This window comes from Lycorma delicatula, chromosome 5, assembly GCF_047948215.1.
Source record: "Lycorma delicatula isolate Av1 chromosome 5, ASM4794821v1, whole genome shotgun sequence".
NCBI classification, from domain to species: Eukaryota; Metazoa; Arthropoda; class Insecta; order Hemiptera; family Fulgoridae; genus Lycorma; species Lycorma delicatula.
In genome coordinates this window covers 144,974,379-145,001,460 of record NC_134459.1, presented here as the reverse complement: position 1 = coordinate 145,001,460, position 27,082 = coordinate 144,974,379, and the positions used below count along the sequence as shown (strand labels likewise).

At 30.1% G+C, this 27,082-nt stretch overlaps 1 protein-coding gene across 1 annotated transcript; it reads right to left on the bottom strand.

Moving 5' to 3' along the window:
• Positions 1-368: 368 nt before the first annotated feature.
• Positions 369-26,925, bottom strand: Prosalpha2 (proteasome alpha2 subunit). Its single transcript, XM_075367253.1, has 6 exons — positions 26,768-26,925; positions 20,407-20,483; positions 14,070-14,183; positions 13,237-13,378; positions 7,818-7,973; positions 369-666 (listed from the first exon to the last, which is right to left on the bottom strand). Exons 1-6 carry the CDS (start codon positions 26,806-26,808, stop codon positions 492-494), a joined length of 705 nt encoding a protein of 234 aa, XP_075223368.1. The 5' UTR covers positions 26,809-26,925; the 3' UTR covers positions 369-491.
• Between the last annotated feature and the right edge of the window lie 157 nt (positions 26,926-27,082).

The following is a 27,082-nucleotide window of genomic DNA, read 5'->3' as shown; positions in this document are numbered from 1 at the left end:
TGCTCCAAGGTCGGCTGAGAGATGCACGGCCTAAGAGAATGTTTAAAAATGCACTGTCGAACATATAGGTCTGAAATTAAAAAAAAATCTTCACCAGTCATAAAATTCTCAAACCCTGGACAGTAATAAAAAACCAGGACTGTCTGGACTAATCCCGGGCATATGATAAGCCTAGATACAGACTGATTAATTGATATTTATCATGTATCTAGCTTTCTTATTACTCACAAACTGCTTATTGAAAATTAATTTTTGTTTCTTCTATTACAGGCAATGTTTTATCATACTGACACAGGGATAATATCGAGCCAATTTTTTGAGTGTGAGTTTTACTCCACTGATTAAACTTGAGGTATTTAAAGTCACACTAAACTGAAAAAGAATTGTTTATTTTTAAATTTAATTCATGTAACACAACATTTATATTTTAATAATTTCAAGTTAGAATTTCAAATAATTATAAAAATATATATAATTTAAGAAAATAAAAATTATGGTATGTTTGCTAGGTAATCTTTAACTGCTGCTGGGTCAAGACGTCGGAAACCACTAGCATCACATACTCCTACTTCAATATTATCTGCAGTCATCTGCCCTTCAAAACCTTCCTTCAAGGTTAAAATAGCTGTATGAACAGCATCATCAAGTTCCAGGTCTTCGCTGTATCTAAAATTAATAAAATAAATTTTACAGTTTATGCAGTTTATAAAGCAAGCCATCATATTTATTATTAACTAAACTATTATTAGTTGTACAAACACTGGTACAACTTAAAAAATTAAGCAGATCAAGTTTTAAGAAGAGAATGTCATTTTCTTACAACTTAAGCACATATCCTGATTAAAAAACCAGTCTAAAAAAATAATTTTGTACGCTTTTGAAAGAGAAACAGACCATCCATTTTTTTAATTTAAAATTTTTTTACAGGTTTAATAGAATTTAAATTAACAAATGTTTAGTATTTTTTAAAAAAAAAGGTAAATGGTGATCTAAAACCAAGGTTAAGTACTTTTTTTATATCAGCTAATTGAGAAATTGATATGTTGTCAGACTGATAAAAAAATGATCTACTCAAACTGGAAAGAATAACTAAAAACTGCTTCCTATATATAGTTTATGCTAAAATAGTTTACACAGGCAAATCTTTGAATCCAGTTCATCTTTGAATTTAAAATAGTGATGAGCCAATGCTAATAGAAGGCACTTCACAACAAACCAGTGAAAAATAAAAAATGGCCTAAAATTCAGATATTGGAAGTAACAGATATTTTCATTGGATAATAATTTATATTTTACTTTAAGATTACTTTGCAAAAATATGAACAAAATTATAGTTTAAAAAGCTGATTTTATACAGTAGGCTGACATTCTGAAGATGATAATTAATTTAAATAACATAATATCCATTTAAATCCAGTTAAAAATACTTTTCCGCTTCCTAAAGTCAAAGAAAAAAAAATAATAGCTGTAGTTATAGCCGATTCCTTTTGAACTAACCAACTGCCTTTATTTATTACAACAGATTTCATTTATTTCATGCAGTGCTATGACACATGAAGAACATATTGAAAACAACAATTAAACAAAAGCTGAATTTTACATTTACATATTTCAATAAATATTAATCACAATGCCCATCAGATTTTCACAACTGAAGGATGCCAAGGCGTTTTCTTCACTCACCTCCATAAATAGATATTCGAAAAAAAAATTGTTTAAGTACCATATTTCAATTTTTATTAAATGAGGGTAAGTCACATTTAATTTTTATTCCCTGTATTGTGTTCCTGAAGATGAATCTTTTTTCAAACACAACAGTTCACAAATCACAGCAATTTATTACTTTTTATTAATGAAGAGGACTATGGGATCTAGACCAAATGAATAGACAAAATGAAGATCAAAGTTTCAATAAATAGTTTTTTTTTTTTTACTAGAAACACTGTATTTATGTATAATAAACATTATAGAATATCTAATTTAATAATAATAATAATAGTAATTTAATTTTAGAGCATAATTTGAAAAAGAAAAGTTGAAATAATAATTTTTTAACTGTTATTAAATAAGCACCAAGTGGAATTCCAATTAAATAATAACTTTCCTTACTTAGCGCTTTTGAAAATATCAGTTCAATATTTCAATTTAAGGAAAGTCTGCATCGCTACAGTGCAAGGGAGCATAACCCACCGGCTTGGTCTAGTGGTGAACGCGTCTTCCCAAATCAGCTGATTTGGAAGTCGAGAGTTCCAGCATTCAAGTCCTAGTAAAGCCAGTTATTTTTACACGGATTTGAATACTATATCGTGGATACCGGTGTTCTTTGGTGGTTGGGTTTCAATTAACCACACATCTCAGGAATGGTTGAACTGAGAATGTACAAGACTACACTTCATTTACACTCATACATATATCACATCCTCATTCATCCTCTGAAGAATTATCTAAACGGTAGTTACCGGAGGCTAAACAGGAAAAAGAGAGAGAGTGCAAGGGAGCATAAATTCTACAATACTAAGTTGTTTATTGTTTATGTAAACAAAATTATTTTCTCAAAAAATAACAATCATAACCACTTCAATTTTAATTAAAGATTAAAAATATTAATTAATAAATGGTTAGGGGGGTAGGTTTAGGGACGGTTAGGGTAGCCTCTCAGTGGAGGGATGTAGTGGTCGTCCAGAAGGGAGGGCTACTGCATCTTGATGAAACTGAGAGGATCCCGATGGGACGCCACAGAAACAGAAAAGGCAAGACAGGGGGGCAGTCGACTGCCACAACACTCCGACATTCCTGCGCATAGCCTAACGGCGGAGGCCAGGGATGTTTAACAAGGTATAAATTTAAAAAAAGCTTGGGGGGGGGGTAGGTGTGGCCTAAGAGACAAGTGTTTCAGAACTAACATATTGTAAATTCTAGTTCATGTTCAGATTAGATTATTTTATTAAAGTTACTGATCTTTATGTAATTTTCTCTGTATGATTTATCACTAGGAATGAATATTATTTTAATTCAATTAAAATCTAAAATTTTATTTTGTAAACAAATTTTAAAACACAATTTTTATTATAAACATAAACAAAATTAAGTCTTCTTTTGAACAAAACTAAGGACTCATCAATTACCACTAAATTGAAATTCTTTTTCAATTTATCAAATTATTGAATTTTGAAAAGACGAAGGCCAGATGTAGTCGATTTTTATTATTGGCAAAATGAAGCATACTAAGAATATTCAAATATCTATCTCTAACCATTGTTTCGGAAAAAAATGGGGAATGTAATAGCCTGTCTGTTGACCAGTTCTTTTTTATAGAATCTTTCTTACTTTTTGGTCTAATTAAAAAATGTATACACTTCATCTATGTTGGTTAGTTTCCATTGTTGTAAATTTGAATGAACAAGATCGATTTATTAGAGACTTTGGTATAATATGTGTTTGTTTCATTCATTATATGTTCAATAATTTTGGGCATTATTAGAACTTTAATGAGAAAAAATAAATCCTGGACAGGTATGCAACATATCGACCATGTTTACTTACAGAGTCCAACAAAACTTACAGAACCTAGTTTTAGAATGCTAGTAACATGACATTGATCTCTATTTCCAGCTGTTCGCTGCAACCTATCAATAATGCAAATAGTTCATTTTAAAGCCAATAAAGTACAGCATCAGTGAAAGAATTATATTAGTCGCGTTAACACGATAGTATTCAAATGAAAATTTCTAAAACAAGTTTACATGATTGTAGTCGATGTGAATGTGAATAGTTTATACTGCAGTCATGTAAGTGTGATGCCAGTTAACCCTAAAGGTAGAATGCTGTGAAAGAAAAAAATTAAATTTTTTTTAATTTAAAGGAGATAAGTGGTATGGTGCTTCTCTTGTTGCTGCAACAGAATAAATCTTTAAACAGAATGTTCAATTATTTGAAACAAAATAATGCAATATTTAATGTCATTAATCTTGAGAGGCAGATAAAACAGGGAATAAGGAATCATGAACATTATTAAATAAGTAATGAAGGTATAAAAATATAAAAAAAGTAATATTGTGAAAAATATTCCAACAGCAAAATTTTAATCTTTTCTCCTTTTAAAGGTTCCTGGGAGGAGGATTATAGAAATTTTGCACCCTTAGTAAACTTATAGACTGATCCTCATCCTAGCTCCAATGAATTACATCCCAGAGTTCAACGGATAAACAGTTAATAAGATTAATGAAAGTAATACAAAAAGGGTGAATTTAGGGCATAAGTGAGTGATATAATTGCAAATGAACCTCATTCTGGCAGCAGGATTTTTCAACATTACTTTAAAAAAAAAATGTATTCCTGGTTAAGTAAAAAAACTAAAATGCAACAGGAACAACGTTACTCCATTGCTGAAACTCATGTAACAATGAAAAAAAAAACTTGAAGTTAAAAGTAATGGTTAGTTAACTGATGCAACAATTTCTGGAAAAAAAAAATACAACAATCAACATCTAATAACTTTCCACACAATAGACCTAGGAAAGTTCAGTTTGATTGTAGCAAAAGAAAATGATTAAATTTATGCTGAAAATTTTCAGTGTAGTGTTTTGCTAGTTTGATGGAAATTTGGGATATAAGCAATAAAAAGCACAGTTTGTAATGGGGTTTGAGGAATTTGCTTTATCTTATATTTGTGTGGCTTTAAATTATAAACTTTTAAGTTTATTTTTATATATTTTAAGTTACTGATAGTGCTCAGCATAAGTCAACTCACATATGGGAGTGACGCAAACTCATCAGTTAATAACTGGTAGTTTTAAAAGTTTAAAGAAATGGGCAGGGTAGCTTTCTAAAAGGTTACACACTTACAAATATCCTGATATACGACGATCATTCAATAATTAGACACACATTTTTAGTGAAGCAAATGCTTAGTGCAGGCAATTGAAACTTTTTTAAGTGTTAGTTGGCAACCTTGCAAAGAGTGTTAGTTAGCTTTCTATTAATATTTACGTAAACATAACCTCTTAAGACTTAGTTATGATGGTGTGTCTGCTCGAAGAAAGTACTTTTGAACAATAGTGTTTTGTGATCTGATTTTTACTTTCGGAAAGTGTACAACTGTCAGAAATATACTCTTGGATGAACAAACAATACGGCAGTAGTTGCATGAACCGTAAAAGCGTGACCAACGAGCACTGCTTCAGGCATCTGGCAACAGTGTTGACCACGGCATTAGACTCTCATATTGATTCACTTCTCCAAGAAGACAGACATCTTACAGTTGAACAAATTGCTGAAAAATGTCGAGTAAGTGTTGCCATAACTGATTCCATCATTCAAAACAAACTGAACTGAACTAAACAAAGTGGTTGGGAGCTCCTACCTCATTCTTCTTACAGCCTGACCTTGCCCCTTCAGATTTTTATCTGTTTGGTTCAATGAGAGAAGCTTTGTGTGGGCATCATTTTCAACAACGAAGAGCTAAAGAAAAAAGTACAAAACTGGCTTTGAGATCAAGGTAAAGAATTCTTCACTGAAAGGATAAGAAAACTTGTAAAAAGAAGGGACATGTACAGAGAAGTTAGTTGGTGGGGATTACTTGGAAAAGTAGACAAAAACACTGTATTTGTTTAATAAACCATCATTTTTGCTGTACGTCTTGTTTAATTATTATTGAATGACCCTCATATTTAATAGAAGATGCTTTGCAACAATCTGAAAGCACTATCAACACTATAAGGCGAGTTGGTTGTTTCAGTATATGAATAACATAAACTATGTTCTCAAAGAGGAAATAAGAGGGCAAAAAATTTATTTTTACAGGGCAAAATTAGACAAGTGTTAATTATGTCAAAACAACATAGGGAGTTCACACTATTCTATTAACATTTATGTTAATGTTACAACATTATTCCTGCTCATGTAATTTACCACCTTTTTACATCTTTTTTTTTTTTTTTTGTCTTCAGTCATTTGACTGGTTTGATGCAGCTCTCCAAGATTCCCTATCTAGTGCTAGTCGTTTCATTTCAGTATACCCTCTACATCCTACATCCCTAACAATTTGTTTTACATATTCCAAACGTGGCCTGCCTACACAATTTTTCCCTTCTACCTGTCCTTCCAATATTAAAGCGACTATTCCAGGATGCCTTAGTATGTGGCCTATAAGTCTGTCTCTTCTTTTAACTATATTTTTCCAAATGCTTCTTTCTTCATCTATTTGCCACAATACCTCTTCATTTGTCACTTTATCCACCCATCTGATTTTTAACATTGTTCTATAGCACCACATTTCAAAAGCTTCTAATCTTTTCTTCTCAGATACTCCGATCGTCCAAGTTTCACTTCCATATAAAGCGACACTCCAAACATACACTTTCAAAAATCTTTTCCTGACCATTTAAATTAATTTTTGATGTAAACAAATTATATTTCTTACTGAACGCTCGTTTAGCTTGTGCTATTTGGCATTTTATATCGCTCCTGCTTCGTCCATCTTTAGTAATTCTACTTCCCAAATAACAAAATTCTTCTACCTCCATAATGTTTTCTCCTCCTATTTTCACATTCAGTGGTCCATATTTGTTATTTCTACTAATTTCATTACTTTTGTTTTGTTCTTGTTTATTTTCATGCGATAGTTCTTGTATAGGACTTCATCTATGCCGTTCATTGTTTCTTCTAAATCCTTTTTACTCTCGGCTAGAATTACTACATCATCAGCAAATCGTAGCATCTTTATCTTTTCACCTTGTACTGTTACTCCGAATCTAAATTGTTCTTTAACATCATTAACTGCTAGTTCCATGTAAAGATTAAAAAGTAACGGAGACAGGGAACATCCTTGTCGGACTCCCTTTCTTACATTTCTTTTTACATCAGGCTACATAAATTACCAGGTCACAACCACATAGTTTAACCCTTTGGATTTGCATATGGTAAAAAGAAAAAGAATTGATGACATCACAAAGTTAAAATCAAATGCATACAAACAATCCAGTGTTAGTAGGTGCTCTAGAGTTCACCGAACACAATCTCTCAAAACAGTCACTCAAGAATTCTATAAAACAATAGTAATTTTTAACCAATTCAGTGATGTAGCAGTACCTAACCATTATGCTTATTTAATCATTTGGACATTATTATACACAGCAGTTATTAAAAGATGTAAATACAAAGTCAGGAATGTTATTAAATAATATTTTCTTAAAGAAAGTCTAATTTTTATATTTCACATCATTTTTCAGTTTTTAAAAAATCAATTTTCATTCAGTGCTCTTTACACCAATAATATAATAAATTAGTACTATAGTTAGGAAATAAAGATTTATATAATTATTTCTAGTACCTTTTCTAAAGACACCTTCCTATCAGTGAATTGTGAAAAAATTTAAATTAAGATTTTCTAACATGGCACTGTTGGTAAAATACAATTATTGTATATAATTTAAACTGCTTACATTTTATATGATATTCAATAGTAGCTAGAAGCGCTCGAAGGAAACAAATAATATAATGGTAAGCAGTTTACAAAAGAATTTAAACTAAACAAAATATTCAAGATATCTCTCACTTCACCAAATTTTTTTTTACTATACCACTTACAGTGGAGCCTAAAACATTTAACACAACTCTACCAGTAAATCTCCATTTAGTTTTTAACTATTATAAGAAATTTATATGACAACACTATTACTTTTTGAGTTTTTTTTTTGTTGTTGAGAGTTAAAGACATCATACATAGTGCATGATTCTATAACACCTACTAAAATAAACAGGTACAGCAATAAATTAATATATGAATATTAGTGTATAACAAAATAAAAGTTACTAACCTTTTTTCTAAAAATGTCTTTCCATTGACATGATTTTTGCCCATTGCAGTTGCTTTCCAAGCAAAATAAGCACCAGAGGGGTCACATTGAAACAAATATGGTCTGTCTTCTTCCCAGCCACAAACTAATAAACTGACACCAAAAGGTCTAACTCCACTAGGAAAAAAAAAAATTCACAGGTTATTTGATATTAATAACATATTTATATTATCATTTAGTTTTAGGTTTTCTTTATATTAAAAAAAAGCAAACGTAATGTTTAGGTTTACAAAAAAGATCTAAACTACTATCCATTCAGCAAACACCACAACTATTCAATGAAGCTGAATTGTGACATCAAAATATTTATAATTATTTTAAGACCTGAGAAGACTTGGTTTCTTTATTCTTCTAAAACAAGTTTAAAATGAAGGTAAAATTCTAAAACAAGTTAAAGTCTATTCTGTAACACAAACTGATTAGAACTGGTGTGAAGTGAAAAACATAGTAATAAAAGCAAATTGGGCGCAATCTTTAGGACTGAACTTTTTAACTAGTCTCCAAAATAACAACTTTAACAAATGTCAGTTCGAGCTTCCATGAGGTGTGCCTGGCTACATCCAGAATGTAGGAGAAAAGTGTCCGGTGAAGTGAATCTAAACAAATTTCATCTATCATCAATTTATATCCTACTATCACTTCATAAGATCACATCTAGAGTTGGTCAATGGTGACCTCTTGACAGTCAACTCTGAAAGGTCTTTTAAGGAATACTCCACCAGCTGAACCAAGCAACACCAGAGTTCAGAGAAGGCACTAGTCAGATATGGTGAGTTTCTGCTTAGATAATAACATGTAATTGGAAGCACTGGAATTCCCCAACACTGCACACAAGGAAATCCAAAAACAAACTGAAGCAAATCACCTACATTTCCACCCACAATGTAAACTCACTCGTGCAGACTGGTAAACTAAGAATAATAATTGATCTAGTGGGCAGACAAAAAATTCTCATCATGGAATTGAGGAAACAAGAAACATCGAACACCATGGAATCTCAAGGAAAGAGGCTCTACAAAGGTATAACTAGGAAGAGGGTGATGAAATGTGTTCCACAGTTTGAAACAGGCTTTTTGGTCAGCTTCAAAATAATAAACTCTGTACAAGTCACAATCCTTAAGAATCTAACAGTCACCTTAAAAGCATCTAATAAAATCTACACCATAAATGCCCACGCCCCCCATTAATAATAAAAACTAATCTCCAAAATACCATAAAGAAACAAAAACCTATTCAACCAGACCATAAATATCACTCCAAAAATCACACAACTAATCAGAAACTTCAATGCTCAACTAGGCAGAGAAAAAAGATACTATGAAATCATCAGAAAATGGCCCAACCAAAAAGAAAACAAATTATAATGGACTCGCTGATCTCTGGAGAAAGCCCACAACCTAATCTGGAAATCCACATATTTCAAAAGAAAACTTCAAAACCTGGAAACACCCCGACTACACTAAAGAATGGCAACTAGATCATATCTTCATGGACAAACACCACAACAAAGAGATCTAAAATGTAAAGTCCTTCGAGGAGTAGGCACATGTTTAGATCGCTAAGTAGTCAAAATAAAAATTTAATTCACTCCCCAAAGGACAAAACCAAGCCCCTTAAGCTGAAAGAAAAATAGACTCTACCCAACTAGTCAAGAATGAAAGTTACCAAAAAGCAACCGAAAAAATAACAATCACGGATAAACTAAATGACCCAGTCAACAAACTTAAAACAAATCGCAGAAGAATTGGTCCCAATAAAATCCTGTAAAAATCATCAATGGTGGAACAGTGAATGTGACAAAACAGCGAAGAGATATTGGGCATGGCTATTACAAAAATTCCAAGAATCAGAAACATCCTTTCACAATCTAGTAAAACAAAGAAAACAAACCATCCAAACCCTAATGAAAATAAAAAGACAACACCATAAAGACAGTGAGATCAACAGAAGAATTCAACCAAATGCAGCCGAGAGACTACTACAAAACCTTCAAAATGCAACTCTGGAGATACAAACCCCTACTAATGAAGGATGAAAACCATAATCTGGCCCATAACAATAAATACAATGTAGAAATCCTTAAATAAATAATTTCAAATATTTCAACAAAGTAATAAATTGCAAAGAATCGACAGAACTCCTAAACTTAAGATACCAGCACACCAATAATAACACCACTGGAAAACATCAATCTTCCCACCATAAAGAAGTCTATCAAGCATTAGGTGAGATGAAGAATTACAAAGCAGCAGGAGAAGATCAGACCTTTGTAGAGATCTGGAAACATTAGGAAGACCAACAAAAATCACCTACATCAACAGCTTGCCAACATCTGGATCAAAGAAGAATTACCAGAACACTAGACAATAGTCCTCATCCATTTGTTACACAAAAAAGGGGACAAAATAGACCCTGACAATTACAGGGGAATTTCACTCCTACACGCAACATACAAAATCCTTTCAAGAATCATACTCAATAGGATTGGTTTACAACTAAAGAAAGAACTAGGAGAATACCAAAGAGGTTTCAGACCCTTGAGGAGCTGTTCAGATCAGATGAGTCTCAAGCTAATAATGGATTATAACAGAAAAAGAAGCAGACATGGTGATAATGATTGTAGACTTCCAGAAAACATACGATTGCATCCAGAGAATCACAACTAAAAATTCTAAGACACATCGGACTAAATTAATTCTAAATTAATAAACATAATAAAACTGATCCTCCAAAATACTAAGTCAAAAAGAGAAATTCAGAGGCTAACTCTTGGAACCATTTGAGATCAAAACAAAACTCTGCCAAAGCGATGGATTCTCGCTGCTACAATTCAACTGTGCTCTGGAAATGGTAATCAGAGAATGGCTAAAAAATGCCCCCCCCAAAAAAACAGAAATAGTACTGCTTCTGAAATAGTTAGTACAGTACAATCTCAACTTGAAAAAACCAAGACAGAATGTAGATGAATCAGAGAAATAAGAGGATCTGAAGGAAATTGACCTTACGCCAGAAGACACCACTGACAAGATAAAAATAAATGAAAAATCAAGTACAAAAACACTTGCTTTACACTTACAAGAAATAAATTCATAACATGAAATTTTCAACACCAGTAAGGCCACAGTGATGGGAATGTATGAAAAAGTACTGGGAGGATTGCAAGGCTCAAGGAGTACCTTCAAAGAGACTTGGATAATGACTTGGACTACAGTGATTCTATGCAGTCATAAAAGATTTTTTTTTTTCGTTTAAACTACTTAGGTACGTATTTTTTTTAAAAGTATTTTTAAAAAATATTTTTTTCATTTATACTTGAAAGAAAAGGATGCAAAAAAATCATTTTCATAAATATTTTTCCAAAAATCTGTTAAAATAATTTTTTAACAAACTTATTTCCCTTTGATTATTGCTTTCTTGCAAATTAACTTACAGCAAATCACAGTAACAATTTTAATATTTTTTGTTCCTAGTATACAGATACAGTATTAGGTAGTATAACAAATGAAAGAACATAAAAATAAAGAAGAGTACAAATTTACATACAAAGTTCCACAGATAAGGTGGTGGTTTTAAATAGCCAATTTTATTCTTACTACCATTTCCCTTCTACCAAACCTTCACATATGCTTGTAACTTTTGATTACATCCTATGTCACTTAACTAGCAATTTTTTCTTGGCTCTAACCTTTGGTTTCATCTTAATATCTCATGATTCAAAATTATTTTCCAATATCTTTCCAATTCTTTCAGATTTCCTTTAATATTTTTATCCTGTGAACTGACTCCAAAAAAAATCCAAAACTCTTTATCAGGACTAGAAGAGGAAGATAACAAAAGGGATTACTATCTAACTCCAGACCCACATATGTTCTTAACAATCAACATATGTTCTTTTATTACTCATGAAACAAAATATTAGATTTATCCCTTTTCCCTTCCAGCTAGCTTGCTGCAGAGATCAAGTCCATGGTTAATCTCTTCCTTTAAAAGCCATGTGAGCTACTCCAATTTTTATTTCTATTGGGTGATTCAAAAAAGACTTCACAACTTTAATGAGTCAAGGTTTCACATCAGTAGCAAGGGGAACAACACCCATATCTGCCAAATATGAAGTAGTGAAAACCCTCATGAAACTTTGCAGCACATTCTTGACAGCCCTAAGATTAATGGTTTTTGTGCCCTAAGCAAACAAAAACTACATGACCTGTTCTTCTTACAGGAGGGAACCATAAATGGTATTGTTTATCTGGACATGCTTCAAAATTTTCTAATTCCTCAGACGATGATTATCAAGATAGACATTATTACTATCAGCAAGATGGGGCAACACCTCACTATCGCCTAGAAGTTTGAGATTTTCTTGATACTCGGTTCTCAGGTCAATGATTGGTCCCAGATTTGACCCCACTAGATGTTTTCTTGTGGGATTTCATTAAAGATCAGGTTTATGTACCACTTTGGTCTGCTGATCTTGTCAAGCTAAGACTTTGAATTAACGCTGCAGCTGCAGAGGTAATGACTGACTTGTTGGATACAGTCCGGAATGAAATCAACTTCAGGTGAGATGTATATGAATAAAAGCCATATGGAACCAAAGCGAATGTTGGGTGACAAACTTTGTGTTTTTTTTTATGAAATGAACCAAATGTGAAAGTTATCTAAACAGATTTTTATAAGCTTTCAAAATAGTGAAGTCCTTCTTGAATTACCCAGTATTTTGCTTTCTCATTATTTATTCTCTAAAACACATTTGAAGCACAGGACAATATCACTAATCTGCATTTTTTGTATTTATCCCATATTATGATTTTATTACAGAAAATACCTATTCAACTGTGGCATCCAGTAACTTACACTATCATCCATCTTTCATGTCATTGGTAAGAAAATAAAATTACCATAAAAGACAATATTTGTCTTCACAAAGATATCACTCTAAAATCCTACTGTAAAAAAACAAGATGAACATTTCTGTAAAATGTTGAGGTTACTTTAAATTACAATTCTAATTGTTTTTAGAATTTTATATGAATTTATTGTTTTAGCCAATTCTTCATTTAACTCACTGTTTTACAAGTTTAAAAATTATTTCAGAATTCAGTAATACATTTATAACAGAACATATAATAAAATCAAGAAATTTTAATATTACCTATGCTATGTTTTAAAATAATTTATTTTGATAATTATAAATGACAAAATTTATTGTGTGAAAAAAACCACAAATATGATTTTACAACGAGATTTATTGTACAATCAATGAATAAAACTATATTAATTTTAAAAATATCTGGATAATATCAGACATTGTACACAATGTACATTGTTATCAATATATTATTAAAACAGGATAATAAAAATTAACTGCAGCTTTTCTTACCCAGACTGAGTGTATTCTTGCATAACCATTGCTACACGTTGAACAAGCTGGGCAGTAGGAATTGGTTTTCCATACACTAATGAATACTGCTGAGCTATCTTTCTTGCACGCTTTACTAATAGTCTATAATCTGGACCCATACCTGATAAACAATGTAAATAACAAAATCAATAAAATATACAACAGTAATGTTTAATATTTATAAAATATAATTCAATAATAAAGTAAGATAAATTATAAAATCTATTTAAAACATTACACTGTAACATTAAAAGCACACATTTCATCACAGAAAAAGAAATGCACAAACAAAAATAATAGAAATATAACAAGGAACTGGCACAAAGCAGAAAAAAGTTTTATATATAACTTCAGAAGGATGAAACAAACAGGCACGAAAGAGTTATCTAATACAATGAAATTGCTGGATGACAAATCTAAAATTCTTTAATTGTTTATTTCTCGCTGTTGTGATTTCAATCTAACAGAGATTTGTTTTCTTTCTAAGTCAGAGTTGTTTAGGTTTCGTTTTACAAGTAATCCAGCACCCATCACCATCATGGCCTAAAGCTAGGTTCTTAGTGGAGTACAATACATACTGGCTGTTCTCCATCAAACACATATTTCTACTGTGTTTACATTTTGTTTATATTTTCTCAATTAATTAACAAATAAATGTGAATCAAAATGTTCCAAAGAAACTATTTTTCATTTTCTTTGTTAAATTTTAGTCTACTTGTATATACTACTTGACATTCAGCTAATATACATTTCTAAGCAATTATATAATTTTCTAAAATTAAAAATTACTAACAAATAATTAAAACACTTACCACTATAAACCATTCCAATATGATCTGTAACCATATCTACTTTGTAAACACTATGTTCCTCATATAATATCGACTTATGTTTATTCTCTGTTGCAAGTACAACTCCATTTATGGCTGTAAAATTACAAAAAAAAAAACCATAAATAAAAGAAAAATCATAAAAAATTCAATAACTTTATATATAACTACTGTTAAATGTAATGAATATAATATATACTTCTGAACAAGTAATTTATTAAATTTGAAATATGTGTATGTGTGTACATCATCAAATCATTTAAAGATATTTTAAAAAGGATGTATGATATGCACTATAAAAATGTTTGGCATATTATTAATAACTAATTAAATATATATACAATGTAGCTAGTATCAGATTTTCTGACAGTACTTAATTTTTAGATTATGTATGTTTAACTACGAGATAATAAGTTAATCTTAGAAGTAAAATAAAGGAAATAATCACATCAAAAGAATGACAAGTATTTAAGTATCAAGGTGTAGGATTAATCTTAAAAGAAGAGGTAAACTCTAGGAAGTGATTCTGCTTAAAATATTGAAGAAAAAATGTCCAGTGAGCATATGAGGTCTGTAAATAAAGTAATGAGACTATTTTATTTTTTATTTTTTGGCAGCCAAAGTGGCAATACTATAAAGTTACTAGTAAACATATGATATATGAACAACTGATTTATATTAGGTATTAATATTTATTTTTAGTTTATTGTTGCCACGTGAGATGTAAACAAACTTTTTGTGAAACAAGTTTTTGTTGTGCTTTACAAAAATGAGTGATACTAATCATGAGCAACATTGTGCCATCAAGTTAAACTCGATGAGAATGCTATTAAAACTTTCAAAATTGAAAAGGGTATATGGAGATGATGGTCTGCCACAAGCCCAACTTTTTATTAGGTGGTTTAAAGCATTTTCAGATGGCTGGGAATCAGCGAACAATCCATACTTTGAAAGACCATTAACGTCAAAAAGTGACAACAATGTTGAGTGAATCAGAGACTTGATATGATACAGCTGGCGATTAACTGTCAGAATGATTGCAGAACAATTGAATTTGAACCATACCACAGCCCATCAATTTTGACAAACTAATTAATTGGATATGAAAAAAGTTTGTGTAAAATTGATCCCAAAAAACCTCAATGCTGAACAGAAAAACAACATGGTGGAAGTGTGCTACGATCTTCTAGGGCAAATTGAAACTGATCCTGACTTTCTAAAAAAATGTTACTACTGGTGATAAATCTTTGATATTTGAGTACGACCCAGAAACAAAACACGCCACAGCAAGGAATGGCACACTTCAAACTCACCACGTCCCAATAAAGCAAAAATGAGCAAATCAAAAATCAAAACCACGGTGATTTGTTTCTTTGATAGTAACGTTGTCCATAAATAGTTTTTGCCAACAGAATAAACTGTAAATCAATGTGTTTACCGAGAAATTTTTGAAAGACTGCGGAAAAGAGTTGTCTGCGTGAGACCAGCCATCAAACACAACTGGATGCTGCATCATGACAATGCACCGTGTCATACTGTGCTCTCAATTAATGAGTTTTTGGCAAAGAAAAACATTTCTGTAGTTCCTCAACTACCTTATTCACCTGACTTGAGTCCCGGTGACTTTTTCCTGATCCCGACCTTAAAAAAAACGCCTCAAAGGACACCATTTTAGAACAGTAGAAAACATTTTAAAAAATGTAACAGACCATCTGAAGGATATTCCAGTTTCTGAGTTACAACACTACTATGAAGAGTGGGAAAACCGTTTGAAGCGTTGTGTAGGTCTTCAAGGGAACTATTTCAAAGGTGATAGAGTCCATGTACAGTTGGATTGTAAATAAAAAATATTTCTGAACTAGTCTCATTACTTTTTTACGGACCTTGTAGGTCCGAAAACACATATTTTTCTGTCTGTCTGCCATTTTGTATTTTTTAAGAAAATGTTAATTTTTTAAGATTGGTTGGAGTTAATGCAAAAATTTTTGCACTTTATTTTAAACTAACATTTTTCAATAGGAAAAAGAATAATGATACTCTTTGTTGAAAAATTTCAAAATGGCAGTTGATTCAATTTTTCAATCTTAAACATCTTAGGAATTCTTAAATTTATCAACTTGTGTTGTATTATAAAAATTATGAAGAATCTTTTTTGAGAACAAAACACCTTATTCGTAAAAACCCAATGAAAAAACAACAGAGTTATTGTAAAACGTAGGCCTCAACCGATATAGTGGCCATCTTATTTTTTTTATTATCGTGACTCACTTGATAACTAAATATCAAATTTTCTGATTAAGATTGGTAAATATTCAACATAATGGATGTTTAATAATAATTACTATAACAGCATGTGAAATTTTGTTTGTTTTATGATGAGAATCATCCTAACTCCGTAGGGGGAAGACCCACCTTGTGACATTACCAGTCGCCACACTACCTCCTCCATTCCGAGCCCTGAGGGGCTTTACCAAAGGTCTTCTTTAGATCCTCTAACTGATTACATCTCACAATCAGCCAGGCCTCAGTCGGGATGCCGAGGCATGTAAATACCTTGGCAAACATTTGCATTAGTAAAATACAAATCATATTTTGCCTTCACGTAGGCCTCAAACGGACATCTTCACATCCAACCTAATATGATTACCTCAAACTAACTAATCAAAGCCGCGAAGTGTGGACCCTGCGCCTAGTCCAAATTTGACAGCACTATTTGTGACTGTGAATGCCTCAGAAAACAAACGAGTTGAAAGTTAAATCAGTGTTACACTCATAACAATCAAAATTATATTTTACGCAACATAGAAATTCAGACCTACACCCAAATAAGTCGACCAAATTAAGTCACCTAACAAGGGGAATGTAACCTTATTCCAGTCTGCGCAGGAGCTGGGGACAAACCCCGCACCCCCACCCAGTTCCATCATGGAGTCTTGCATGGCATTACCAAGTCACAATCAGGACTGCCACCGTTGGAATGAGCCACACACCTGATCGCACAGGCTACCATACCCTGGCAGCACAAATCCAGTGGGAGCCCCAAATTGAATCATAAACAATACCAATATAATCGTGGCAGCGATGCCAATACGCCTACTCCAAACATATTCCAATGCCTAGGTCGGAACCCTAGCCACCCGTGATCGTGCCAATCAAATACCTCGACTAAACTTCCTCTACAGATCTATGCACCGCAAGGGCAAGAAGAAAACCAGTCACTTCTCAGATGAGAATCACACCAAATGTTCAATAAGACCTCATTCATTCTAACACAACAGTCCACACGTTTAGTGACTGACGTACTTGCTCAAAAATTCCTGGTTCCTCCCCGATTGTTTGAAAAGAGCAGACACTTCTATCCTCTAACTGATGAACATAAATAATTGGTGTTGAATAAACAAGAGACTTTATATGTCTCCATAGATAACAGTCTAATAGGTTCATATCTTGGGAGTATGCAGGCCAACGAATGGGGCTGCCCTGACTAATCCACCTTTCTTAAAAACGATCAGTTAATTTTTCTCAAATTTTTCGCCAATTGCAAAGTGGGCAGGCACACCATCCTGCATGAACCACATCTTCAGTGTGCTTTGAAAAGGAACGTTCTCTAGCAGTTCAGGTAAGTCATTTGTTATGAATTTCAAATATGAGTCACCTGTCAATCTGTGTGGCAAAAAGAAAGGCCCGATTAGCTCATTCATGTAGATTGCTCCCCAAAAATTCAGAGAAAATCTGCATTGACTTTCTGCTTGAAATATTGCATGAAAAGTTTCCTCACACCAAACATGTCAGTTGTGGAAGTTGTTTATACCATCCTTAGTGAAAGACGCCTTGTCTGTAAAAAGAATGTCAGATACCCACTCTGCGTTATGGGCACACTTGTTAATTAACCAACTAAATGCAATCCTTGACTGGTTGTCACCTGGTAGAAGAGCTTGTACCCAAAGCAGATGGTACAGTTACAATAATTGTGAGTGTAAAATATTCCATTACATATTGTACTACAAGATATGCTTTCTTGGATACCAGCTCTTCTGGATCCTGTGCCAACTTCTTCAAAACCTTTTCTTCTACCTGAGGCACTGAAACTGTTTTAGGTCTACAATTACAAACTATGACAGCTTTACAGCTCCCAGTTTCATTTAAATGTGCATTAAGTCACAGGTAGAAAATTTAATATGACTGACGGCAGTTCAAATACTTTTCTTGATAAAGCCATTTTGGTTACCTCGCATTGCCATTGGCAAAACTATATATAAAAAACATATCAGCAAGTTCATTATTTTTATAATTTTGATTCATTTTAAATGACAATTAACACGATTAATGACAATTTTCAATAAAAAAAAACGAAGATTTTCAAAATTCAGAGGACAGATATCACAATTCAATCGAAGTAGTAAAACATTAAACTGTTTTTTTTTTCAGAAGTGAAAGAAAAACAATGTAAGTAAAAATAACAGCTGTTTCAGTTGCAATTATCATACAGTACTTATTTATAGCCTTCCTGATTAATAAAATTTGTTTGTATGTTACTTTTTTTTTAATTTTATTTCATTTACAAAATTTGGTTGAATAACCTATGTATTTGATTTTCACATTTTTTTATTACTGAGAATTGTTTCTAGGCTAGCTCTTACTAATTATTATTAAATACCCATGATGTTGAATTTTTAACAATTTTCATAAAAAAATTTGGTTTATTTATCAAGTGAGTAAGTCGCAACAATAAAAAAAAACAATATGGCCACCGTATTGGTTGAGTCCTACTCTTTGCAATAACTCTGTTGTTTGTAGCTGGAGTTTTACGAATAAGGTGTCGTTTTGTTCACAAAAAATGCTTCATAATTTTTATAATGCAACACAATTTGATAAATCTAAGAATTCCTAAGATATTTAAGATTGAAAAATTAACTGCCATCTTGAAATTTGTCAATGAAGAGTATTGCTATTTTTTTCCTATTAAAAAATGTTAATTTTAAAAAAGGTAAAAATTTTTATTACATGATCTCCAACCATTCTTGAAAAATAATCATTTTCTTAAAAAATACAAACTGGTGGCCAGACAGAAAAATATGGATTTTCGGACCTATGTTCACTGGACTTTTTTTTTCAGTATGTAAAGTAGAATCACTTCCTAGGGTTGGGCCTCACCTTTTAAGGTCAGCCGGTATAAATCGATCTTGACAACTGTTCACAAAAACAGTGTTGACAACACTTCACCAAAAAAAGTAACAACACTGCTTATGAAGTAAGCAAAAATGTGAGCAGCAAAATATGTAATTTCATTGAGGCAATGTTAAAGACAGGCTTCAGAGTGAAAAAATGCCAACCTGATCTGAAATATTTGTTTCCGTGGCAAATTCCAATGAACAATCCCCAACAAAATAGTCATAAGTAAGCAGCTGACCTTCACATCCTATAAGTGACAATATAGAGAGAATTGAAGATTATGCCACCTTAATCAATATTCGCAAATGAACTATTAGATGCAGACATGCAAAGGTAATTTTTTCCTATAGCTTGTGCACTAAAAACGTAGTCTTCCGGGCAAAAGAAAATGCTTGTTTCACAAAGGAATTACATGTCATGCTAAGGGCCGCTATACATCATTAAGTTTGCTCTGATTCTTTTTTTAACAAATCTGCTATCTTATTTAGAGATGTTGAAACGTAGATCATAGCACAGCTTTAAAATAAAAGTCTCATAGAACAGTGTGCATTTCACTCTTTCTGTCTACATATTCCAAAATGAAAGATTTCCAGGCAGTGGATGCGTCACAATACTCCAGCATCACCATGACCACCATTAAATTCAGATTTTACTATGCCTAATAATTCATTATGGGGTATTAACAAGGCACACATACCTGCACATTGCTACACCATAAATGAAGAACTGGATCATGTTATGGAAGAAGTCATCCACACAATCATATCAGAAATGTTTAGTTGCATGTTGCAGAGTATACGGAAGTGTGCAACATGATGACAAGTAAATAATAAGTTACAAATGATTATTTTATTCTGGTCAGTAACTAAAATAACACTTTATATATCAAATTTAACTTAGAATATTAATATTTTCTTAAAAATAAAAATTTTAATTAATTGATATCATTAATTTTTATAATTTTATTTAAACACGAATAAAAATGCAAGAGCAGCAAATTGAGTTCAGATGTCAATGTAGATGCAATTTTCATAAAATGATAACATATTAAGCTTAAAATTACCACATGGTTTCATGTAATTTGATATTCTAGTAAAAAATTAATTTTAAATACATTAGTTATAAATATTATATTTTATAAATATACCTTTTATCCCAACAGAAGGTGCTCCAGCTGATACTGCTGCAAGTGCATATTCTATCTGTACCAGTTTTCCAGAAGGGCTGCAATAAAAAAAGATTACACATAAGAGAGAAGAATATCTGGTGATAATTATTCTAAAAGAAATAATTGTTAATAAATAACCTCATAAGAAACTTATTTCAGCAAGAAACTCATAAATTATTATTTCTTCAATTAGAAAATCAGAATAAAAAACTTGCTCTAAATATATATTTAGACATATACATTTGGTGTTCAAGTTATTTAGGATGTAACTTTTTTTAAGTTTAAACCATGTCCATTTTTTATATACATGTGAGTGTGTGTGCATATGGAGTCAGAATTGTATACTAAAAACATAAATGTTAATATATGCAATAAAAGAAAATTTATTATTATATTTTTAACATAGCAATTTGGTTCTGAATATGCAAGTTATATAATAAATTAATATGTGCTAAGGCAAAGATGACAAAGAAAAAAAATTGAGAAAAGTAATTAATTTTGAAAATTCAAAAGCATGAGTATAAAAAAACTGAAGAACATCTGTCCTACTTAAAAAAAAACAACCACATATTCTCTTTCAATTAATTAACATTTCAATAAATTAATTTGATTTTAAAGCATGGTCATTGATTTTTTTTCTCCTTTTGTTATTTTATTTAACTACAGTATTTAGTTAACAAAAATTATCACTACTAAGCCTGTGAGATGTTCTGCCAACTTGAGACAATAATTAAATATGACATTGTCCAAATGCTTAACTGTCTATAGTCACATTGTTTTTAATATAAAATGAACAATGATTGAGTTTTCTTGTTTTAAACACGGTAAACAAGTTATTTTTATTAATCTGATGATTAATTTTATATGTGGAAAATAAATATAATTTCCATAGACAAACATTTTATTTACTTGATGAAAGGTTTTTATAACAAATTTTTGTTTCCTTTTTTTAATAATTAGTTGCTTATTTTGATATATTTATAATGGTTGATATATATGTATATGTATTACATATATATATATATATATATATATATATATAATCAGATAAAAAAATATAACTTTAAAATAACATAACAAAGATAAAAAAATCATTTAAAATTACTTACACATTCAATGAAATTGCACATTTGACAATCAATGTAAAGGTAATTTCAGAAGAAATTTTTCATTAAATATTCTACATTTGGGTAAACTAAATAAATGGATGAATTCATAAGATTTATGAATATATAATGAATATTCATAAGAATTATAAAAAAGAGAAGTTCCTAAAAACTTTTTTCTGTCAACACAATTGGTATGTGAGGGCAGAAATAACCAGAGTTAAACAAAATATTCAGTATCCAAAAGGGTTGATTAACTAACAAATAATATCATTAATATTAAAAAGATCATTAAAAAAATTAGGGATGAATTTTTATACAATTCTAAAATCTTCTATGTTAATAGGTGCTATTGGTGTTTAAAACCAGAATCCCTGGAATTGCAGTGCTCTAAAATTATCCGAACCTGTCATTATAAGGTAATTAAGATTTTGTCCAAGAGTAATAATAAATGCTGAAGTTACTGACCAAATTACATTCCACTTGCTAACAGTCAGAAAACAGAAATGATGCAGTCTATTTTGATTATTATCTATCAATTTGAATGACCTGCAAGAGTTTCATAAATGTTCAATTTCCTAAAAATAAAACCCAGTAATTTTTAAGTTTTTGAGCAGCCTGGATGGTAATATTTACAAAGCTGTTACTCAGATTACTTAAAAGAAACTTATGAGGTTAATCACACCATAATGATAATATGTACAGGTTAAGGAGTTTAAATATAAATGTATATGATTGCATATATATAGACAGAGAGAGAGAAAGTGCAAAAGTTTATGTAACCCATATTGAAAAAAAAAACAAACAAACATGTGTTTGCATATATATATGTATATAATTCTTAATCCACTCAAGTTCAGAAATAAGACAACTCATACCTCATTTTTTGTTTTTCATGTAATTTTTTACGAAAGCACTTTTGCAGTATCCTGCATCATCAATCGTATATAATATTTACATAAAATTACATATCAAACATAAAATTAAAAAATTAAAATTACAATTACGTACACAAAATATTAATATATAATTTTTTTTTTAAATTTAAATATATTGATTTATTAATAATTATTAACCTGTGATTGTAAGAAGTTTTTTACAATAAATAATAATTCAATAATAAGAATTAAAAAAATTATTAATTTAAATATTAATTAAAGAATTAAAAAAGTTATTAGTGAATTATGTGAATTTCTAAAAATGTGTCTATGTAATTTAATAGGCTTTATTACTTATGTGTCACTGATCTATATAACTGGATAGGGGATCCTTGTGGTGTAAAATACAGAAGCATAATACTCCAGTGCTGCAGAATGAGATGCTGGGAAATAAATAAATCCATTGTAACTTGCGTGACTATAATCATGATGGTAGGGCTCTGTTTTATTCCTACTCTTACACTTACCTCTGCGCAAGCAGTTTCATTTTATTTAGTTCTACCCCACTCATTTAGTGGTACTAGTTTAAATGCTTCAAATTTTACCAATTCCAATACAAGGAATCCTCTATCCAGTTATATATAGAGATCAGTGGTGTATATGTAACAGATTTGGTGAAATGATTATTTAATATTAATTGAAAATTATAATTTAGAATTGTATTATTTCTGGATTTTCTAGTTTAATTTCTGTTTAATTTTACCTACATTAAAGTTAACTACATAGCAACTGAAAAATCAGTCATTTGTTTCCTCACAAGAACAACATATACACTGAGGCATATATGCCTGATCTTTAATAAATTGCAAAAAATTCTTATCTTTTAGTTCATAACTACTCTGATATTGTTAAGAAAATATTCTCCCTAAGTCGGACTTAGAAATCATCATTTCGTTGATTTGTTTTTTGCTGCCAATTATTTAATTGTTCTTTGGTTTAATATAATTCTTCTGATCTTAATTTGTGTACATGTTCTCAAGTTTTAAAATTTTCTCTCTTTCCATTCATCATCTTCTCTTAATCTTTTTATTTTTCCTTGGTCTTAACATTTTCTTCCTCTATATTTATCATCTTCTCTTAATATCTTTATTCTTCCTTTGTTTGCAAAATTTTCTTCCTGTTTATTTTTTTTTGGTTTGCAATATTTTGTTCCTTTTTATTCTTTCTTTGGTTTTAACATTTCTTCCTCTTTATATTCATCTTCTTGTCATTTTTTTTGAGATATATTTCATAATGTTATCTTTCTTTTTCCTGTACGATTGTTTCTTTTTCATTTTTTATTATTCAACAAATAATCCAATAATAAAAACTGAATATATTACACTGTAAGGTCGAAATTAACATTTGTAACCAGTATACAGGAGTTCATTAAATGGAAAAGTTTAATTATTATTAACTTTTATTTATACGACACACCAGAAATCTGAAACTTTTGTTAATCAGCAACTCACAAAGATATGAATAATACTGATCTAGTAATAGGAGTAATAAAGGGAATTTTACTCTATCCTAATATTTCATGTAAGATTGTTGAATTAATAATTGTATAAGTATTTGATGCTAATAAAAACTAATATTTCAGCAATTGTGTAACTGTCCACTTTATTAAAGAATTGGAGGAATGTATCTCGCTTTCAAATGAAATAAGTTTAAATTAAGTACTACAAAAAATGTGTATAAGTAATTTAATAGGCGTACAAGGAAGTCATGTAGTGTCCACATCAATTTTTAATTTCTAATATTTCCAAATTAGTATTATCATCAGAAAGAGAATGTCTATTTTTTATGATATGATCTGCAACATTAGAGAACCCCAATTTTTTATTTTTATAATACCTAAAATGTTCATAAAAAATGGCTTTAAATGATCTATTAGTTTTACTTATATAAATATCCTCACAATCATTACACTTTATCATATAAACTCGACATAAATTGCATAAATCAATATTATTGTTTTTTAAATATTTTATTATGTGGTTCTTATTTTATATGCACGTTTAAATTTATCCTTGTCATAAACTTTGGTTATATATTCAACGATACTGTTAGTATATGAATATTTGAAATAAACATTATCAATCTTATGTGTGTTATGTATTGGTTTTAAAGTTAATGTACTATTAAGTTTTGGTATTTGTTTTTTACATATATTATCAATTAATGAAGTACTATTATCCATTTTGAATTGCAATTTGTTTTATAATATTTATTTTTGTGTTAAATTTTTCTTTATTAATTTGTGTATAATGGATACCTCTATTAATCATATTTGTATATATATTAATTTTATGAGACCAAGGATGATTAGATATTTTATAAATTGTTATTTTATTGGCTGTAGGTTTCCTGTATACCAAAGTTATAAATTTATTATTTTTGTTAATTTCAATTCTAACATCTAGAAAATTTATTGTACTGTTTATATCCAGTTAATAAATGAATTCTAAATTGTTATAATATGAATTAGGTTTATTTAAAATTATCAGATGTGCAATATTTATAACTGGATCATAAATGACAAAAACACATATATACACATAAACATAATGAACCATAATAAAATTTTGTGAGTGAATAATGTCACAAACTATTTTATTTTCTTGTAAGTATATTTCAGACATAATAGCTAGCAAAGGAAATCCCATAGGCAACAATGTATTTTCTTGTGTATAACACTTGTCATTAAATTCAAAGTAATTCTGTTGACATATATTCCTTATAATAATGATGATATCAATACATTTTTGGGTCTTTATGATTATTTATTAGTTTATTTCTTATTATATGAATTGTTTTGTCAATAAGTATTCTAGCATACATGTTACTTATCATAATATGTTACTTACATCGTAACTTGCCATCCTAGTGTTTTTGCAGACTGTTAAATTTTTTAACTTGTTCTCAAATTCATACCCACCTTTTATGTTTTAATTATAATGTAAATTCATTTTTATCCTAAGGATTTTATCTATTATTTTGGAAATAGTATAAGATGGAGCAGATATAAAATCAATCAAAGGTCACATTGGGGTGCTGGGTTTGTGTATTTTTGGAAGTCCTGTTAATTTTGGAGCGACCGGTTCAAAAGGGTATAATCTAGTATGGTATTTTAAATTATTGTTATAATTAAAAATAGTTTGATATTTTGCTATTAAACGTTTTGTTATTTTTGGAAATTTATTAGTAGGGTCTTTTATTTCTTTAAAGTTATTTTAAATTATATATTGTTATAATTAATTATACTGTTACAATAAAAAATAAGAGTTGTCTTATTTTTGCACTTAAGTGGATTAAGTTGAGTTATAGATATTTAAATTATTAGTGCAGAGGTAATGTGGATCTTGAAAGGATTGATATTTGAAAAATAAAAATTTGATTTCTCTATGGTTTTGTGGGTACTCCTATCTGACAGTTCAAACTGGTGAGAGCAATCTTATTTACTTTCAAGATTCATCATTTAAAATTTTTGGTCAATATGACTCTTTTCATTCATTTACACTACTATTTTTTCTAACATGAGCCAACTATGCATGAAATTGTTTACTTATTGGGTATGTTTGATCAAGGAACAACAGAAGTCTTCTTGGCACTTTAAAAACTAAAAATTTTGAAATAACTTTGAAGAATAAATGCACATGGAGACTGTGTAAAACCCATTATAATCCTTTTTTAGCTTACTTGTCACTGACCGACTAAATAAGGAGAGATAGGTTGGTAGAATCCACAAATTTTATTCACAAAGGAAAAATGACAATCTGAATAAATAACCTGCTTTATTAAGTAGGGAGATGTTACATGTAAATAATTACGTTAATTTTAATGTTACTTTAGGAGCAAGTAGTGGTAAATGGAGAAACTAAAACTTATTACTCAGTAGCCATATCAATGTTAATATATTTTATTTCCTGTTTTTTTAAATTTCTAATTTTTACTCTTTAAAAGGATTAAAACTAACAATTCTAAACATATAATAAAAAACAATCACACACGTTTTGATTAATGGATGTAAACAAATTTAATACCGAAGTTATATTTTGCTAATGGAAAAAGAAGTAAAAATTGATCGTAAGGAATATATTTCAATATCAAATTTTCATAAAACTGACAGAAAATAAATAACAAAGAAATTATTCATAATAATGGTATAATGAAAAACACACGAGTCAGATAAATTCAAACTGAATTGTTAACAAGAATTAACAAATACATTGAGAAAAGCTTAAATATAAAGAAAGGTTTTTTCACTAAAATGTATTAGAAAAAATTAAAAATATTTATTTCACTTTAAATTACCTGAATGTAGTAAGTGAAAAACTATACCGCTCAGACGCCATGATTACAAAGCATCAGCAACTTACCGTAACCTCAAAGTTGTACATTATCTGACAACAAAGATGAATTGCATGTTTGCTAACACAGCAAACTAAAAATAAGTAAAAATAATACGAAGACAATAAATCCAAAAGTTTATAAAATTATCGTTTAATCAAAATTAATTTTTCTTAAATAGTAATTTGAATGTTATTTGCACGATTCTCTTGATTGTTTATTTACAACTGCATGATCGTACATTCATCATGTTATAAACTGTAGATATATCATGAATGA